This window comes from Taeniopygia guttata, chromosome 4 (genome assembly GCF_048771995.1).
Source record: "Taeniopygia guttata chromosome 4, bTaeGut7.mat, whole genome shotgun sequence".
In the NCBI taxonomy this organism is placed as follows: Eukaryota; Metazoa; Chordata; class Aves; order Passeriformes; family Estrildidae; genus Taeniopygia; species Taeniopygia guttata.
The window spans coordinates 57,377,972-57,397,873 of record NC_133028.1 but is presented as its reverse complement, the minus strand read 5'-3'; the positions used below and the strand labels follow the sequence as shown (position 1 = coordinate 57,397,873).

Below are 19,902 nucleotides of genomic sequence, written 5' to 3'. Positions count from 1 at the left end.
AGGCATCCCTCTCCTCCTCCTGCACAGGAGGAGGCTCTGGCAGCACACCTGACCCTGCTGTGAGGGGCTGTCAGGCTGCAAGCCCTGCTCTGTGCTGGCAATCATCTGTGCAGGTGACCATGAGCTGTGGGAAATTCTCACACCTATTCCTTTGCAGTCACCTTTCCAAGACATCCCTGCAGGACCTGCCTCCCACTGACACAGGCCCAGTCCCTCACTCTTCAGCTCAAACATGATGCTAAATACCTTTTCATAAACTGGTAATTTTCAGCTCTCCTTTTTGATACTCAAAGATTGAAGTAAAGGTGGGAAAATTCTGCTTGGCTGTGCAAGGAGCTCTTCAGAAACAGAGTGCACAACACTTCCTTTCTAATACTTGCCAAAGCAGAAGGAGAGAACACATTCCCTCTGATTTTCCTGCTTTTGTTTACAGAATCCATGCCCTCCATGGGGAACAGAAGGAACTGAAAGCCCCTGTCTGAGCGAACAGAAGATAACCTGATCTGTCACAGCATCATGTGAAAGGAGAAGGACTTCACGTCCATGCCTGCAGCCTCAGCTTGTCCTTGCAGGGAGAGACCAGAGCATGAAGACAACCTGTTACAGCCTTGTGACCCAAAGTGCTGCTCTGAATTACAGTGAGGAGCTGGCACCTGTCAGAGGACCCTGCAGAAGGCACTTCAGCTCTGCACCAGTGACTTGGACAGCACTTACAGCTCTCTGCTTTCCAATAGCTTAGGACTTCCCTGCTTATAAGATCTTGATAGCTAAAGGCTGCTGCTCTTTCTTCCTCTTCTTATGCCCTATGAATTGCATAAAAGAATCAAGAATGTGACCTCTTTTAATAATTTTGCATTTTTACTCTCTGTACCCCTTTGTATATTACACTGATTATCAGTAGTCCAGTTCTGACATGCTTCCAACTGTCCTGAACAGTACACCACCAGCAAGCCTACATGAGTATTTACTGGTCTCCTGCACAGATCCACTCCCTACAGAGTATTTAGTACCCAAGTCATCATCCCCCTACTTCAGGACCAGCCACACAGAGCACGTTTTGAATTTAGTCTTGACAGATGCAAGGCTGTGCTCAGGCCCTCCCACACATTTTTCTCCATGACTCACTCCTCTGGCTTATTAGCACCATCCACTGCTTCTATGGGACAGTCATTTATCAGCCTTTTGAGGGCAGAATCGAAAATGCCACACATTAACTGCTGCTGCAAGCACAGATTTGCTCAAAGGTGACTTGGAAAGCCTTTCGATTTTCAGCAACTGCCTCATTAGTATGAGGATTTTTACAGCCTTCCAACAATTCAGCCAAACACATTGTGCTTATTTGCTTTTGCAAGTTTGCCAACAGGTCATGGCAATGCACCTCTTCACCCACACTGGCTCACAAAACTTTGTGTTGTGTGGAAAATGACACTGTTGAGGCCATGTGGGATGACAAGGTCACAGGCTGGACTGCACCAACCCTGTGGCTTTTGTGTATTCATCACTGCTTGAACCAAAGGACAATACAACATTTTTAACAACGAAACTGTAAAATAAAATTTTGCAGCAATTCTAGAAATTGATGCTGGAAAATACTGGGCACTTGCCCAGCAAGGACTCAAATTCAAGTGCTGCTCAGCTTCTCTGTTAGGCATTCACCATTTTCAAGACAAAATGACCTGGAAATTTGACAAAAACTAAAACACATGGCTACAGGCCAAAATGATAATTTTAAACAAAGCAAACTAACTCAGAAAAGCCCAGTGCCCCAAAGAGAAAGACAGAAAACACCCAAAACCCTTATGCTTCCTGTGTTACAATGAAGCAAGTTGGCTGGTTTCCTGCACTCGACACCCTCTTCCCTTAAGCTCTTGGACATTTGAGGATGCCAAGAAAACCTTTTAATGGGAACACTCATCAATATACCACCATCAAGTATCTTGGCCAACAAGCCCTGGCAGAGATATTCAATATATTTCATGCTTTCAACTTGAGGAATAGTGTTTGCTGCACTGAGTGTCAGGACTGAAGCAAATACACACAACCATGAGACAGAAAAAACAAAGGGCAAAAACTTACCTTTATTCTTTCTGGCCAGTGCATCAGCCTTTTCCCAAATTTCATATGCATGGAGGATATAGGAGGTGATATTGACATAGGAAGAGGTGACACTGGAGATATGACAGGAGACAGTGACAGTAGAGCCAGTGCTGTTGCCAGTGCTGCTGTGGCCAACACCATTGCTATCATTTGATCCTGGCTGAGAATTCACAGATCCAGCAGGAGAGGGTATTGGAGAAAGAGGAGAAGGCAAGCCTGTGCTTCTGCAGCAGAAAAGAAACACCATCATGAACATTCAGCTTCAGAGCTAAACATCTTTCCACAAGGCTGTCTTGTGCCAGGAGCTATCCGGTGCCACTCAGGCCTGCAGCATGCAGTGGACTACTGAAAAGTGAGATGCGTTCAGCTACAGCACAAGCAATTGTACTTTAAAGGCAAGGCCAAGTGTTTGAAAGTGATTTAGAAGGACTCTACTCAACAAGAGAAAATGTGGGACCAGACACCGAAAAGGGCCACCCATCCATCTTCCAAACTCTACACCTCCTTGTGAAAGCGTTATCCCTAATGCCTTCCAAATCAGGCACACTGAAGCTCCCCTCCTGAGGAGGCTGGAGCTTTTGGCAGCTCCTTAGAGCAGCCAGGTCAGCCTACACACATTTATTTATAGACCCAGGGCAGATAAATGTGGTCACCCGGCTGCATTCCAGACACAGCCTGGCTCATCACACCCCCACCACTTCAACCAACCTAATTTTAGTCACTGGTATGACAGGGCTTCCACCACTGTTCTCAAGAGACCATTTACTTCTCAATGAACTATCCTGTGCAAGGTGACCAAAAAAATCTAACTGGACTCAGCACCACTGTCAAAGTCCAAACAACCTTCTCTTGGCCACAGATCTTGGAAGACAAAAAAAATCTTTCATTTTCTGTCTGTCACATGAAATGACCAAAGTACAAAGAAAAGCTCTCATTCATTGTTTTTGAAACACAGAATCATGACAACAAATTTTTAAATCTTACCTTGCAACACCTGGAGATGGTGCTTGTATTACTTTGAAATTACTCTGCAGCAAGGAATAAAAGTCTAGTTAGTTTTGGATTGTTCAGTTGACATCAGTAACTACCACAGCCATCCAGCTGGCAGCTTAGTGATACCTGTGCCCTACCTTGAAGTGGTCATTCAGGAGCCTGGAATACCTCATTGCGGTGTCCTTTTTGTAACCAAATATTGCCATGTGCAGAATGGACTGGCAGCGCATGCTGTGGACAGAAACACACCCGAGTGTCAGTCTTTGTGCCCAGCCCTCATCAGCCTTGAGGGATGGAGGCAGACACAACTTAGTTCTACTGGAAGGTCAAGAAAGCTCAAAATTTCTCCTCCTTCTGATCATGATGAAAAAAGACTTTGTGGAAAAAAAAAAAAAAAAAAACAAAAAAACCCAAGGGAAAGAAAGAAAGGAAGGGCCTTCTCTGGTCTTTCATATAAACAGGTGCCCAGGCTCTCAAAGGTGCCAAAGGCTGAGTAAGTCCCCATCCAGAAGTGCCTCATCCATGTTCAGCTACAGTTTCACTTACACAGCTCAAAGATGGGCAGCCAAATCACATTCTTTCACCTTAGGTGAAAGCCCTTATGTGCTCTCAAGTTACCAGGAGATCAAATTTTAAAGCCTGTGCCTTCTACATGTGGTCCCTTGTGATCTCCCAGCTTACCTTAGAGATATTTCAATTCATTCTGGTTTTTATATTGGTTTTTTTTTCTGTTCCTTTATATTGTTTATTTCCTTGCATAACTCTAACTCCCATTTAACTCATTCCTTCCCCCCAGAAGCAATGGATCTTTCCCTCAGTTTCAAAGCAGTGCACAAAGGAACAGAAGCACAGTTACTCACCGTAACACAGCAAAGATTTTTCCGTGTGAAGAGACTGAGGAGTCTGCAAATGGTTTCAAAGTCATAATGAATCTAGGGAAACAAAATAAACAGGAACTTGTCAGACACCAGAACACTCTGAAGCCCCACAGCTTATGAAATAACAGTGCATGCCATTATCTTAAAAACAGTTGGAAAGTCAGGAAACCTGCCCTGAGTCCTTAGTCCTGGCACAAGGAACATTGTAAGATCTTGAGCAGAGGACTGTGTGTCAAAATGTCCTCCCCTCCAAACATGCCAAACTGTCACACTCTGAAAGCCACTTACTTGATGAGAACTATGGTGTCACTGAATATGCTGTAAGCTGATTTTGGTTCCAGCACATCTGATTCCAAGGCAATCCCATATTCAATGAATAAAAGGACAGCCTCCAGGTACTGAAAGGCCTTTCCAGTCTTGTCAATCTATTGGGAAGAAAATTCTCACATTTTTACTAAGATTGAACACAATTCTCTCAAATTGAGACATGAATTCTCTTTTCTTCCTAGTTAGGCAGTATGGAGTATGGAAGTCATGGTAGCCAGTGAACCTCATTCCCACACACACAGGTACCACAGGCTGAGTGCAGGAGCTGGTCAGCATTCCCAGCACAAGGTCAAGACTCACCATTGCATCAGCTTTGTGCTTCAGCCTCTGGGCCTGTTCAATGTAGTATTCCTTTGAATGTTGCCTGAATTGGGGACAGAGAGAAAAAACAGATGAAAAAAAGGTAGGATAATTATCAGTTTTACTTCTTATTTAGAGGATGCTATGGGTTGATTGATTTCTTAAAAAATTATATGTTGGAATAATATTGAAAATTTACATTTATAAATAAAAAACCACCAGAGGTTGGGCTTCTATGGGAACAAGTTAAACTTCCATTTCCATGGAAAGACAGTAGTTACATCATCTATCATTCCTCAAATACAGACCCATAAATAAATTTTAATTGAAACAAAGTAAATTTGGCAGTAAACACACACATATCTGAGACCAAAGCTTGTATTCAAGTTACTTGCTTACAAGAGAGAAGGACCCTAACTTCCAGAACAGCTTCCCTCAAACCAAAGCTGTTGTAAAACTTTGCTTTCTTGTAAGCCTTTAATTTGTGATGGGTAGGCATGAGAAGGCAGTAGAGGGCAGATCTCACACATGTCTCCCCCTCTCTTTCCTCCCAAAGAACTGCTCATGAAAAAGCAGAAGCAAGGGTAGCCTCGTGGCCAGCTTTGCCTCATGCCTTCAGAAAGTAAAGATGAGGGGTGTCAAACAAAAACTTACTTTTCAAACTTGAGCAGAGGTCTCCTTGGCTTAGAGGTACCATTTGGCAAAGAAGGCACTGGGAAAGGCTTCGTGACATCACCTGCAGATCCCTGAAAAAGGGCAGAGATCAAGCTGGTTAGAGATATACCTAAACCAATTCCAAAGCCCAGCTTTCCTAAATTTCAAGTGAAAATGTTTATCTGTCCCAAGCCTAGTCTATTCTCCAGGCTCTCTTCCCCAGCAACCCCTGCTAGGCTTCTCATGCCTACCACCATTCAAACTTGTCCCAAGCTGACAGAAATTCAGCAGCAGGTTTCCTTGCACAATGACTAAGAGAGCAGTGAGGCTGCAAGCAGCACAGTTTTCATGTCCTCTAGCCAAAACAGAATGATAAGATCTAGTCACACTTATTTCCACCTTCACCACAACTCCTGATTCCCCATTACTATGTACAGGGAAAAGGAAAAAGTAAGCAGTTAGAGCCAGCTGATACAGTGCCCACAGTCTGGCTTGACACACACAGAGCAACATCCCAGACCACACGCCTGAGCTTCCAGTAAACGGCCATGTAATCAAATTTTGTAACCCAGAAATGCAAAGAACCAGCTGCAAGGATCATGAACCATTTTGTAAACAAGCTATAAAAGCATATTCATGGGTTGTAGTCAATGCCACGGGTTGCTTGTTTCCTTATCTTTAAGCAATCTCCCCTTTCTTTTTATAAGCACAGTTATTTTTATACCAGTACTGTATTAGCAGTTGCCTACAATCTGAAATGGTAATTAGCATAAACATGATTCTCATGCCTTTGGAGTTTACAGAGTATGTTTCTGAAGAGAATCACATAGCGCCCAGGTTGGAGGAAACATCCCACCAGTTATCCTGGATACCTACTTTGGTGCCCTTCGACAGTTCTGTACGATTTCCCTCCACTTTCCTGTGCTTGAAAGGATCCTTGTGGTTGCTCTTTTTCTTGGCAGGGTTATCCATGGCAGGCAGCTCATCAGTCTCATTTCTGGGTCTCTTTTGGGTCATCTTGGCTGACTTTGGGGCAGGTTGTGCAGCAGACACGGCTGGCAGTGGTGGGAGCACATCTTTCTTCTGGGTTTCAGATGAAGCTTTTGATGCTCTGGAGATTGGAAGCAAATTCATCATTATGTTGTACATACAATGTAGCAATTTTTTACAAACTTCGTTATATCATGTGCCAACTCTGTTTAAACTTCTCCAGAAGTGTGAGATGACTTGTTAATACAAAGAATTCAACAAAAGTGAAATGAAACTTCAGGGGCTTCATGGTATTTTAGACAGCAAACCTTCACCTACCATCAACATGCAAGCAAGCTGCTTTTCAAGTAGGAATAAGTCTCAGAACTTGTCCTTGGAGCAAACACTTGTAACCAGAACATCAGGACATTGCAAAAAAAGCATGCCTCCAATACAGCCCCTTTTCACTCAATGAGGGAGGTGATTACAGTGACTAAAATCCCTGGAATAAGTCACCCAACAAGACAGATGAACTGTAGCACTGCCTGCCTCTCTCCCTTTTGGTAGATGGTCTTTTTTGTGGTCAGAGATACTCACCCTGACACTTGATCCTGTATGTGCCTTGATAGTATTAAGCTGACTTCCTCCTTTAAGACTTGCTATATCAACTAGACAACACTCACAAAGCTGAGAGAGGCTTAAATCGCTATGCTTTTAAATGGCAGAGATTATTACATTTCATAACATTAGATTTCTGACCATCTGAACTTAGGATGAGCAGCCCTAAGTAGCACCAAATAGTTCTAAATTTTGTTTCACCACTGTTCATTTACAAATTTTTATACACTTTCTCAAAGTTTCCAAGAAAACACTGAGCAGGGAATCCCAGCTCGTGGCCTGCAACATCAGAAGAGGAGGAAATGAAGTTTAACCCAGTGGGGAGACTGAGGTGTGATGGTGCACATCCTGCCTCATTCTGTTGTGCATGGGACAATCCTCTCCCCTCTTTCACCACACACTTTTCCCATGGTTTGGTCCCTACTCACATCACACACATGCTCCCAAGTTTCTCCACCTTGGCACAGCTGATCACAGAGCACAGAACCATCACCCTCTCCTCAAAAATGCATCCTATCCTTCCCACTCCAAAAGCCAGAACATGACTCAGGAGCTCATTTTCACTGAGAAAAAGGGAGGAATAAGCCCCAGAACTAAAGCTCTTGCATTACTACCACAGTTCAAAAATCTCTTCATGCAACTAAATGGTGCCAATTCCTCAGAGTTTCCAGGGTGCGTCAGTGTTTTCTCTTCACCAAAGCAGTTTACTCCTATTGTCAGGACACAAATCCCAACACTACATACCAATCCAAACCAACACCTCAAATTCAAGCCACAAGCAAGCAGGAATTGAATGCAGCAGCCCATGACTGAGGCATGAGTCTCCCCTCTCGGGAACACTGCCCAGTTGGAAACAAGCTCTTGGAAGAGCTCACTGGAGCAAAGAGCTAGCCAGAATGCTGGCAGTGCTCTGGTATGCAAATTACAGGGGAAGCTCCAGCAGAGCTACTAGAAGCACTGCAAATGCTACACTGGGAAAAAGGAGGAATTCCTGGTCACAAAGGCCACCTGAAATTCCAGACAGTCAGGACTCAAAAGGCACATTGCTTTTCTGCCCATTGGGCCACTCACAAAAACAAGACAAAGACAACAGGATGACTTCAGTGGAGAAAGGAAATGCTCACTGCCCTTAGCCACCCACACCTACAGAGCTGCTTTCTGGACTGGTTGCTTCCAGGATGTAAAGGCAAATCTGCTGTAGATTAGGTTTCAGAAGGAACATTACATTAGAAGCAAACTCGTGAGTTTAAGGACAGGAGATACAGTTCCTTGATCTTAGCTGCTTAAGAAAGACTTGGATTGATGCATCCTTCTGCCATTCCACCACTGCATACTCACTTCAATTTACTGGAGTCTTTGTTAGCTGAAGACTGCAGTGATTTGGGGTTTTTTTCTGATTTCATTTTCTTCCTATCAGTCTCCTCCTTCTCTCCCCTCTAATAGAAAGGAAAAAAAAAAAAAAAAAAAAAGAAACATAAAATCACTCAGGTTTTCAAAGTTCACATAAAATACAGACCAACACAGCTAGAGTTTTCTTTTCTGGTTAAAAGAGTCTTCTTTTAACCAGATTGAGTCTGGTTAAGAGAAGAAGAAAATATACCTTATTGGAACAAACAAATTGCAAACCCACAGCACAGAAGATACAGATTGCAAGCTCATTGACAAGTTACCTAAAACGACATTTTATCTAATTTTGCTTGGATAGATTAATTGCTTTGTAGTGGCAGGGGTGTAACTGCTAAACCTGTTGCTACTAACAATAATCAAAATCAAGATACTTTCACATGAGATACTCCACAGAGGTACTGCAGATGAGTAGGGGGTTTGGTTTTTATCACCAAGATGCTGAAGTAGGTGAAATTTTAAAGCACTGGTAATCTGGGGACCCCAGAGCTGGATGCAGCACTACAGGTGGGGTCTCACCAGAGAGGAGTAGAGGGGCAGAATTCCCTTCTCCAGCCTCCTGACCACACATCTTTGGAAGCAGCCCAGGACATGTTAGGCTTTCTGGGCTGCAAGCACACACTGCTGGGTCGTGTCCAGCCTCTCATCCAGCAGAACCCCCAGGTCTTTCTCTCCCAGCCCGCTCCCAGTGAGTTCTTCTCCCAGCCTGTACTCTGGGACACAGCCAGCCTTGTGCCACTCACAGGGTGTGCTGTGACACAGACTCTGTCTCTGGCAGGGTGCTCAGGACAAGGCTCCACAACTGAGATCACATCCTTACACTGTGTTCCAGGTTCCCCAGTGCCACGGAAGCAGTGTCTGACAGCTGTACCTGACCCAGCTGGCTGCCGTGAGCCCTGAGCCCCCGAGGGCACTGATGCTCTGACAGTGAGACTCTGAGGGGGGTTTCCCTGCAGTCAGGCACTCAGATTGCAAGAGAAGACATGTCTAACATCAAATAGCTCCTCTCCTCTGTCTCCTAGACAGATTGACTGCCTGTTTCCCTTTGTCCCATTGCTCTGCAAGAGCAGGAATTTCTGGGGTTTCTCAAGTTTTTCACCATTTCCCTGCTCTTCTCAATTCTCCCTCACAACTACAGGCAATTCATAAAATGGCAAAACTAAATGAAACACAAACCAAGGTTATTCACCCACCCATGCTGAGCCACCTGTTCTGTGAGGACCAAAAAGGGTCTCAGAGACTGAAATATCCAGAGGGAATGCCCATTCCCCACAAGGTCTGCAGCCAGCTCTTTGTGCAGCTGACCCAGCTGGCTGGAGGTATATTCATAGTCCTCCCTGGGAGTCAGCTTTTCAAAGAACACTTGTGAGCAACAAGTGATCACCTCAGTTAAAGAAAGGGCTGTCTTGCAGTTCAAGAGAAAGCCATTGTTGCAACTGGTTTTATTGACTGAGAAAACCAGGATTTCAGGAAAACAGAGCAAAAATATATTCTAAAATACTAAAACATGTTAGACAGCTTACAGGGCTTTTCATTTGCTTAGGAGGGGATTTGTGACCAACAAGAAACATCTGCAGACTACTTTGCTTCACATTCCCCTTGATAATAGCTTTATAGCAGGATAGTGGCTCTACTCCCAACCTGAGAAGTGGGAAGCCCACATAGGCTTTTCAAACATCACATTAGTCCTTGTACAAACCCACCTCCCCTCCACCTCTCACCTTCTTCTTTGCAATGGACACCTCAGGAATGTCTGTGGCTTTCCTCTTCAAGTCCTGCTTCCTCACACCAGGAAGGTCCTTGGTCTCTGCTTTCCTCTGGTGCCCATTTTTCCTGGGAGGCTGAGGGATTTTTTCCAGGTGACAGAGATCAATTTTCACCACGAGATGCTCATGGGTTGGGGGATCCCTCACTGGTGACAGCAACTTCTCCCTGAGAGGCAAGGGCAGTTTCTCCTTGTGCAAATCCTGATGCCTGTGGCTGCTGGTCCTGATGGGGGCTGTGCCCTGGAACTGAGGAAGGGGACTGAAAGCATCCCGTGCCTGGGCATCTCCCATGAGCCTGGGCTCCAAGAAAGGTTTGGCGTTGCCCTGGTGGGAGCCCTTGTCCTTTTTTTTCTCAGAGGGCTCTTGAAGTCCTGGTTTCAGGTCTGTTTTATAATTTGGTTTTGTCTTCACTGGTTTTTTGACTTTTGGCTTGTCCCTGAAAGACTGGTCTGTGACCTCCAAAGGACCAGGCTCACTCTCCACCTTCAGGCCCCTCTTGGGCCCCTCGTGCACCAGGGGCTTGCTAGGCCTTTTGATCCCCACAGTCTGCCTGGGCAAGGGCTCCTCGGCATGCGCAGGAGGCTTCTGGCAGCTGCGTTTGGTTGGAAGAGGAGCCTCCTGAGGAGCCCTGGCCACTTGGCTCTTGTGAGGAGGCTCCCTCAGCTCAGCATGCTGCTGGGAGGAATTGCTGCTGATGCCCCTCTCCTGCTTCTTGCCCTCCTCATCCCCTTGGGCAGTGTCACTGGGCCTCTCTGTTGGCACTGCTGGTGGGTTCACCTTGGTCAGCCAGTTGTCGAGCTGCCACTTATTAGAAGTTGATGGCTCGGGCTGCAGACAAAAAGAGAAAGGGAGGATTCAAACCTGATACCTTCATGGGCTGTTTCCATCCTAGTACAGCTTACCAGGGCCCAGGGACTGTTGCCTAGAAGTCTCAAAGCGTTTGCTTTTGCATGTGAAGAACTGACTATAAACAATGAGGCCATGTGCACTAACTTACTCCAGAGCATCATGAACGAACAGTTGGCTGAATAAAAAAAGGAAAAAAAGGTCAAAGGTAAGTAGCTAGGACTTCATTAGTATTTTCAGGACAAACCAGGCAGAATTTAGTAAAACAGGAGAAGTATAACATCTTCCTTCAAAGACACCATATTGCAGTGGGCAAAGTCTAACTCAGTTGCTGGAGGGCAAAGAGTATTAGAGCGAGATGGAAAGACAGGCTGTCTCAAAGCTTGTTTTAGGCTTCTCCCTGTTCATGCACTTCTAAGGCGAAAAGAATGAGAGCTAGAGCTGAGAGGAGGAAAAATAAATTACAAGGGGCTTTGTAAGAGTACCTCAAACTGCCAGTGGATTGTTTTGTATCAGTTGTGGTCTGCAGACACAGCCATGTACTTTCCAGCAGCCTGACATTGTTTTGCAAGCTAGAACTACTGCTGGAAAGATTGGGACATGATCACTTCTGCAGCAGATTTTTTTTAAGAATGCATGATCTCACAATTATGAAAGTTTAAGGCACCAAGCTCTGTTTGTCTGCTTTCCCCTATCAAAGCCTCAGAAATGCCAGTGCAGCAGTATCCAAGCCAAATTCAACAGCAGCAAGACTAAGCATTTCCAGCTCTTCCTGCAGGTCTGATCCCTTCAGCTGCAGCCTGGGAGAGGCTGAATCTCTCACTCAGACACAGGAGCTGCAGGGAGGCAGCAGCTCCTCTTAAATTATCAGGAAACTGGTCTCACCCTGACACTGCCCATAAAGGCACCCAGAAAGCCTGCACAGGCAGAGGTGAGCCCCACACAGCCCAGCTGTGCTTTCCCTCTGTGCCTTCTCTTGTCTCCCCAGTGAAGGCACTGATTCCTCCAGGAGAGCTAGACAACTGTGCCAAAGGACATGGGGGAACACTTCCAGGTTGAGCATCATGAAAGTCTAATTATGTCGTCAGTAAGGGAAAACAAGGTTGACAAACTGTAGAATGGAAGCAAAGGGCAAGAAAAGTTGAGTGATGCAGCAAAGATGTCAAGAGGACACCTGACCAATGACAGTGTTCTAGGTCTTCTGCCATGACTGCATTGAGACAACAGTGAGGCAAGAGGCTGTGGGAGCAGCCTCTGCCTTTCCTTTGCATTCACCTCAGGTGTTGGTGCTCTCGGAGCGTCGTTCCCTTCATTGTCACTCGAGTGGCTCTCTGTCTCCGAGTCTGAGGAGCTGTCTGAGTCACTGGTGCTCCCTGACTCCGAGCTGCTGGAATGTGCTGATGCCACACTCTTGGCCTGGGACTGTAAGGAACTGCAAGGCCACCATGAGATAAAATTAGAAAGCAGCATGGCTGAAGGTTACTTACTTATTATATTGACAGTTTTCTTCAAAAATAAAACTGAAACCCCATGTTTTGGCACTGAGATGAGAGGGGAGAAGGCCAGAGAAATACATCGGCATATTCAAAAAATAAAGCACCAGAATACAAAATTGCTGGAAATAATAAAACCTTCAACTCCAACCCAGTCAAATATGTAGCAGGATGCTACACTGCTACAATGTGGAGTTCCACAATGTGGAGCTGCATTTTGCCAACCAAAGTTTAAAAAGCACTGAAACTGCCCAGTGCTTTTCCGAAAAACCCAACTCTCAAAGTAAAAAACTTCCAATAAAAGTGAACAAGGCAAGAACATATATTTCAGGATGGTTTCTGTTTTTTCTGTTCTCCCTCTTAAATTTTCATTTCATCTTTATTACTTGGTTATGCTGCTGTAAGCACTTCATTAATAGCCACACAGCAGCATCTCTTGCAACACCCTACTCTAACAAAAAGTGGTTTTCTGAACACTGACAATTGAGTGGATGGAATCAAGGAAGAACTGTCCCTTTCATGCACAGTGTTTTTCTTTTTGAAATGGGCTTACAAAATTAAAATGCAGATATTTTAATTTGGGTTTGTTTTTTTTTTTACTTTGGTTTCCCACATCACTATCAACTGTGAGAGCTGGAGGCAAGCTCCTTGCTGATCCAAGATTGATATCATGACAACACTCCTATTTTAAGAGTTTGCAGAGACATAGATCATGCCAAGTATTGGTGTGCTCCTCTGCAAGTCTGACTTTGTAGACCACTCTTGTGCTTGAAGAATACACACATCAAGCCAAAAAAATCTGTGTCAGTGCTCTCCTATAGGAAAAATTTTGAGCTTTTCCATCTTTCTTCCTCAAATGCTGGCATATGGCTGTTCAGTCTACCTTGAATATTGCCTCTGACTAACAATACATGGCAGGAACTGCTTACAATCAGCTTCCTTATCAATGGGAGTTGAAACAGCCTCAGTGAGTCTTCCTAACCTTTTCCTGTTCCTTACCCACTTGGCTGTTTTGTGCTTCCTTCTGAGCTAAAATTGGACTCACATCTCACCCATTGCCACTACAGCTGAAAATCCCATTAGCTGCAGTGTGATCTACAGATACACTGCTGGAGGGAGGAGGAGAAGAGAAAGAAGCAGTTGTAGAAATACAGTTCTGGTTCACAGGCAAGGTTCAGCATGCCTGGATAACTAATTTCTAATTGAAGCTTTCCGGAAAAACCCACACAACTAAAGCTGACTTTCAGGAGCAGCCAGAAACCAAAGCTACAAGAGAAACTAGGAACCCTTACCCTCCTACCCTACATATAAAAAGCAGTTTTGTTTTCTCCTTATGTGGTCTAGCTAGTAGTTTGGGAACAAACCTGTACCTTGGAGGAGTAAGTGAAGAAGGTGACTTTTCAACAACCTGTTTTGTTCACAAAGACAAAGAGGAGAGGGGGAGGAAAGGTTAGCTCAGAATTCAGAACAATGCAACAAGTGGTGATGTTTAAAGGGAAGTCTGTGTGCCTAGTGTATAAAACAGCGAAAACCGACTTGATCGTCACCACTCTCTTCACTATCACTGAGCTGCAGGTCATCCTGGAGCATTCTGAAAGACAAGCAGAAGATAAATATCAGCCAAGGCAGACACATTTTGAAACAGCAGGCGCTGATAAAGATTTGGTTTGTACTTGCCGAAGCAAAACAACCTCCCCCATCCTTTCTGAACATCTGGCATGCTCAATCTACTAAACCCTGTCATTACCTGAAATGAATGGTTAAACTGTTTTACTTTTTTTTACTGGTACAGTAAGAGACTCTCATGCTATCAGCCTGCACTGGCTCCCCAAGGGACAGAAAGCATCAGGAGCTGTGCATGTTCACACACTCTGCTCTCAGGGACTGCAAATATTTCTTCTGTCCCAGGGGTTCTCGTTTTGCTGCTCAAGTCTCCTTCACACACATGTAAGTCAAAGCCAAGGTCAAGCTATCTCCCATCTCTTCTCTACTCAATGAACTCCATGCTCCTGCACATTTCAGCAGTACTGTCAAGGAGTTCAGGTACTCACAGCAGTTTACAAGTGGGGAGGCACGAGCTCTGTTTCACTATTGCTAAAGACAGCAGGCTGCCCACAAACATTTCCAAAAGCATAATTTAGTCCTGCGGCTGCAGGTGCTAACTACTGTTTGCAATTTTTAATTAAAATGCTGGAAACAAAGGAGAGGGACCTAAAGCTCTCACAGATTCTTATGCCCCTCTCTGTCAACTGTGCAGGAATCCCAAAGGAGTTGAAAAATAGGCAGGAAAAATGTGGCTATTCAAAAGTATAGTTATTCAAATCTTGAAACTAGCTGGCAATTGACTCCTCAACCCAGAGGATTATTCAAGTGTCCTTCCAAAAATGGAATCAAAAGCTCGAGAGCCGAGACAGAGATTTCAAACTCTTAGGTCAAACTCCACTTATTTCAACCTCATTTCAAACCAAGGGCTTTCTGTGAGAAATTTTTTTTGTGGCCAAAAAAGAAAAACAGGACTCTGACCCCTCATGTCAACATGTTTTATAGTGAGAAAACAACTATAAATGAACCCCAGCGAAACACACCACCTTGGAAAAAGGGGAAGAAAGTAGAAAAAAGTCGGTGCTTTCTTTGTTCAGGCATTTTGACTGCCATTCCCCTGTGATCTACCCTCCACTGCCTCACTTCCTCACACACCTTCTCACTGGAAATCACCTCTTGCCTCTTCATTTAGAATAAACACTGAAGGGAAGCACTCTGAGACACCACCTTGGAAAAGGAGAGCTCCAAATTCCCTACAGAAGGCAAACAGCCCCACAGCCTGCAGCAATCCTATATGAGCCAGCTCTGCTTGTGGGCCAGAGCCCAGGCTTACTGCCAGACCAAGGAGGCACAGACATGAAAAAAGAACAGTGACAGTGCAGGCACTCTCCACACTTCTGGGCAGTTTGGCTAAGCATCTAATGGTATCTCAATGAATCCTTTTTTTCTTTCACAGCTCCTAAGGGGAAGGAGTCCTTCAAAGATGGTAGTGAAGAAACTTCCAGGGATGCTCAAACATGCTGAAACGTTTTAAGTTTGGTTTTGGGGCGTTTGTTTTCTTGGTTTTGTTTTGTTCTGCTTTAAGAATTGTGGACTAAAGACTTATTTCATTTAGAGGTAAGAAGATAATGACAGAATCATAGAATAGTTTCGGTTGGAAGAGACTTTAGAGATCATTTTGTTTCAAACCCCTGCTGTGGACACCTGCAAAGACATTACCTAGATCTCTTTAAATCTGATTTGACTGTAATAAATAGGACTACCTTTTCCACCTGAGCTGCTGGTAAATAAAATACATCAGCATAAAAGAGCACTGCAACTGCAACTCTATTTTGGATCAAGGAAGAATACTAAAACTTCAAGTCATACTTCTTCAAGGGTAGACAAAGCCAGTTTCCCCAAAACAAGGTTTTGACAAATTGTTAAATAGCCTAGTTAAAGAAAATAAATCTGCCTTAATAATTTTAATGCTCCAGTTAGCTCAGGAATGAATACATGCCAAGGTTTCATTCACAGGACCTGGTCATTTGCAGCTTATATACACACCATTAATCTCCCTAAAGCTATTTAAAAAGAGTTCTTTTAGTGAGAAGCAGCACTAAAATTATTATCACTTGCCAAACAATCTCACTGAAAGCACAGGCTGGTCCCTCTCTGCTAGCCAGGTTAAAGATGCATCACCAAGAATAAGCTGGCATGTCCCCTTTTCAAAAGAGGGCTGCTTCCATTCCAGCACTGCCAGGTGCAAACTTCAAGGCTGCATTCAAGAATGAAATCCATCTGGGAAATCCCTGCATGCTCTGAAAAGCTGAATGCTTAATTTGGGCACACAGATGCCCTGGGATTTCATCTTCTAATTAACCAGCACAATCACTGTTTGTCTTCAGCCATCTACACTTTGCAACACAAGCTACTCCAGGCAGCTGAATTTTCGGACAGTCACATGCACTTTGAACAGCACAGAAAGCCAGGCCTGTTGTGACAGAGAAAACAAACACAGAAAGGAAGGGATGCATCGCTCCAAGGGAAAGATGCGGAGGAAGTCCTTGGGCAAACTTCACTCTAACACAAACCCAGGCCCCCCTGTTCCCCCTGCTTCCACTGCCTTTGCAGACTGTGGGCTCACACATCCCTTGCAGATGAGCACTGGCTCTGAAGTGCCCAGAAAGGACACTGAGCAGAGAGGGGATCATGGCTAAGGACAGAGCTCCACACCATGCCAAATTTACAATTCTGGCCCCATGGGCTAAGGAAGGAGTCTTTTCCAATTCTTGTCCGCAGGAAAAGCCTCCTCTCTCTGCTGTTTCAAAAACTGACCAAAGGGCTAAAGGTATTTTTACAAGCAGCTGTGAACTAAAATAATGATGATTGTCATAGGGTAGCTGGGGGGGAAGGCACAGCCTGGAGCAGTTGGAACTACTAGTTTTAGTAGTTAAGTTTTAGTAGTGCAATGAAAATTTCCAGACATCATTGAGGAGGAACAAACTGGGGTGGATGAAAGTGAAGCAAAATAAGGAAGAGATTAAGGGAGCAACTGACTCCTCAGCAAGACACTATCCCACGCTCCCAGTGAGTGAGGGCTCCTCTGCATTATGCTGGAACAGTAGGAAACAGTAGGAAAAGGGATGTTTAACAGACCCTACAGAGCTTGAGTGAAAAATTCTACAATCTCAACCAAGATGGAGACATGATTTTGCTCTTACTTGTGACTAGTCCAAGTTTTCTTTGGTTTTTAATTAAATGATTTGTGATAATTAAAAGGCAAACATGTGGAATAAGCTTTGTAGTTCGTAGTTTGCAGCCTTCCATGGAAGAGCATATAATGGAGTAACAAGATCTTTATGTATCATATGAACTGACAGACATTTAAATGTAATGGTTCAGCAAGTGCCTTGCACATGGACCCCTGAGCCTTCCAGACATGGAAAGATTTCTGCTTGTTACTGAGGGCTCAGAACCTAACAATGCTGCATTTGGCCAAGTTAATCCTGAAAGACTAATGTCAGCCCACACAAAACTGTTTTCAAGCAACTTCTGTGATTAACCTAATTAACAGATAACCACTGTCACCTACAAGGACAGCACCAAGTTATTTTATCTACTTTTTTTTTTTCTTTAAAATTTCAGCCCTGGTTTTTACAGTTCTTTTAGGTGTAGCTTTACTAGCCCTCAGGGCTCAAAACAATATCCAGGATCAATCAGATTCAGTTTGGACCTTTTATAACTTATGTCAGTTGGGTGCATTATTGTAGGTTGAAGAGCACAAAATTGTGATATTAAATAGCCACAAATAAAAATAACAAAATACCTTTAATCTGGTGCATTAATATTTGGGATTTTTTTTCAATTTTGTTTTGGTTTTAACATAGTCATTGTAATAATGAAAAAGTTTAGTACCACACTTGGCATTGTTAGGTTAAGAGTTGGACTGAAAGATCTTAAAGGTCTTTTCCAACCTAAATGATTCTATGATTCCATCACGAAACTACAATATTTCTGTTAGTGAAAATTCCCTGCATTGGAAGTTTTCTAAGAAAAATCAGACTGATAAAATCCTAATCTTCAGAAACACTGAGTAACCCAAAATTTACTTCTTTCCAGGTTCTTTAATTAACTGCACAGTAAAGATGTGAATAGGGTCTGGTTACTTACGATGTTCTTGGCTGAGAACCTGGGAACGTTTCTGAAGGTGCTCCATACTGCTCTGGAAAGCAAAAATGAATAGGTTGGGTTTATTTGCCTCCTTTGTAGCCTATTTTACCCTATGTTCTCTGAGCACCAGATTAGACTAATCACTTTCTTCTAGGATATAATTGTAATTTGGATTATTCATCATTCCAAATGGGGTTTCCTAATGAAATACTATTTGTCCTCTGATGAACAGCTGCCTTAATGTCTGGTAATGAACGTACACAATCCCTTACGCCACTTCTAAATTCATCACTCTTCAACAAAGCACAGGAAATCACGCCTCTTCATCAATGTCAGTCAATTTACATATTTTTAACACACAAAACTATAATAAACATATTGTGTATTTATTTGGCTATCTACTTACTCTGATCCTTTGCTACAGATCCTTCAGGTTGCAATTCCTAGAAAAAAAGGACAAAGTGCAAATTGAGAATAAAATAAATGAGCTCTCTCGTAAGAGCCACATACTGATGATTTATTTTCCATGTGTTCCTTTACTGTAATAAACATTTCAACTAGCTTGTCAAAGTGTCCAATAGTCTAAGCTGGCCATGTAGCTTAGCATGGACAGAAATGATAACATGATACTGTCACCAAAAATCGTTTGTTAGCACATTAGGGGTATGTGCTAACATATTGAAGAAATATTTTTTACATTTTCTAAGATCTGCTAAACACATCTGTTTAGCAGAATCAGCAAATATATCTGTTGACAAAAAGATAAAATATATTTTGTGCTTCAGCAGAGATATTTAAAATGTCTCACAAAAATAGTTATATTTGAAGACCACAATGACAACAAATGTCTAAATTGCTGATGCACTTTTTATTCACCCCCATTTTGCTTTAACTTACTGACTACTTCTGAAGCTAATACCTCCTAACAGCCCTTATTTATAGAACGGGGACAAAATCAGAGGGAAACACATCCAAGAGCCAGAAAGCTCTCTTCTAGTTTATCAAAAGTCCTGGCAGAAAGAGGGTGTCTTACCTTTGTTGGGAATGGAAATTTGGAAGGCTCTGCTTTAGTAGGTGTATTAAGAGCTGTCAGGGGAGGTGGCCAAGAGCGGGTCATTTCCTGGAAAGAGATTGAGAGGAGCAGCTATCAGGAGTTTTGCTGATAGGCACAGAGATTCATTTGGATCTACTCTTCATGCATTTTGACATGTTTCCCCATGGTTGCTACAAAAATAGTGATATGCATTACTAACAGGCAAGAACACAGGATGTGCCTGGTGAGACACAAAAAGATGCCAGAGTTCTAGGAGTCCTTATGCTGCAACCCCAGAGGAGCCAGTGGGTACCTATGCACAGCTCCCCTCCAGGAAAACATTGCCCCAACAGCAGCTTCTGGAGAGCTATTGAGGCATCAGGATTTTTCAACCTCAAGCAACAGCAAGAGAAGTGAATTGCAGAAACCAAACTTTCTACCAGGACTTCATCATCTCAGAATAGCATTTGACATTAAGGAACCCTCTCCTCAAGATCAGCACCACTGGCTTGGGAATCCCAGGGCATTTTCACTGTGCACAGGGAAGGGACAACATGGACTCAGACACAGCCACCTGGAGCCTGGAGCTCACAGAGGCAGTTCTGACATAAGGTTACAGCATCAGATGTGGCTTTGCTCTGCATGAGCAGACTGGAATTACAGTGAGGGAGCAGCAGCCCAGCAGCAGTGCCATGCACAGGCAGGTGGCAAGGACACAGGTGTGCTCCTGCTCAGGGCCATGCTGCTGGGGCTGGCAGCACAGACACGAGGCAGCTTATCTAGAACCTTTGGAGGAAGGGCACTTGGGAATGGCAAAGCCCTGACTTGAT

At 43.8% G+C, this 19,902-nt stretch overlaps 1 protein-coding gene across 2 annotated transcripts in view; it reads right to left on the bottom strand.

Annotated features, from left to right (window-relative positions):
• Positions 1-19,902, bottom strand: part of AFF1 (ALF transcription elongation factor 1) — a 66,943-nt gene that overhangs the window by 3,658 nt on the left and 43,383 nt on the right. Inside the window, exons 5-20 of one of the 2 annotated variants that reach the window (XM_012573316.5) lie at positions 19,073-19,159; positions 18,446-18,482; positions 18,040-18,091; positions 13,882-13,936; positions 13,716-13,753; positions 12,128-12,284; positions 9,962-10,834; positions 8,175-8,272; positions 6,126-6,360; positions 5,250-5,341; positions 4,596-4,659; positions 4,257-4,393; positions 3,951-4,022; positions 3,228-3,321; positions 3,082-3,125; positions 2,077-2,321 (exon numbers count right to left, since the gene is read on the bottom strand). In XM_012573316.5, the coding sequence (XP_012428770.4) occupies positions 2,077-2,321; positions 3,082-3,125; positions 3,228-3,321; positions 3,951-4,022; positions 4,257-4,393; positions 4,596-4,659; positions 5,250-5,341; positions 6,126-6,360; positions 8,175-8,272; positions 9,962-10,834; positions 12,128-12,284; positions 13,716-13,753; positions 13,882-13,936; positions 18,040-18,091; positions 18,446-18,482; positions 19,073-19,159 (2,380 nt within the window). Of the gene's footprint in view, positions 1-2,076; positions 2,322-3,081; positions 3,126-3,227; positions 3,322-3,950; positions 4,023-4,256; positions 4,394-4,595; positions 4,660-5,249; positions 5,342-6,125; positions 6,361-8,174; positions 8,273-9,961; positions 10,835-12,127; positions 12,285-13,709; positions 13,754-13,881; positions 13,937-18,039; positions 18,092-18,445; positions 18,483-19,072; positions 19,160-19,902 lie in introns of both variants that reach the window. The other variant, XM_072928680.1, reaches the window with a different exon arrangement.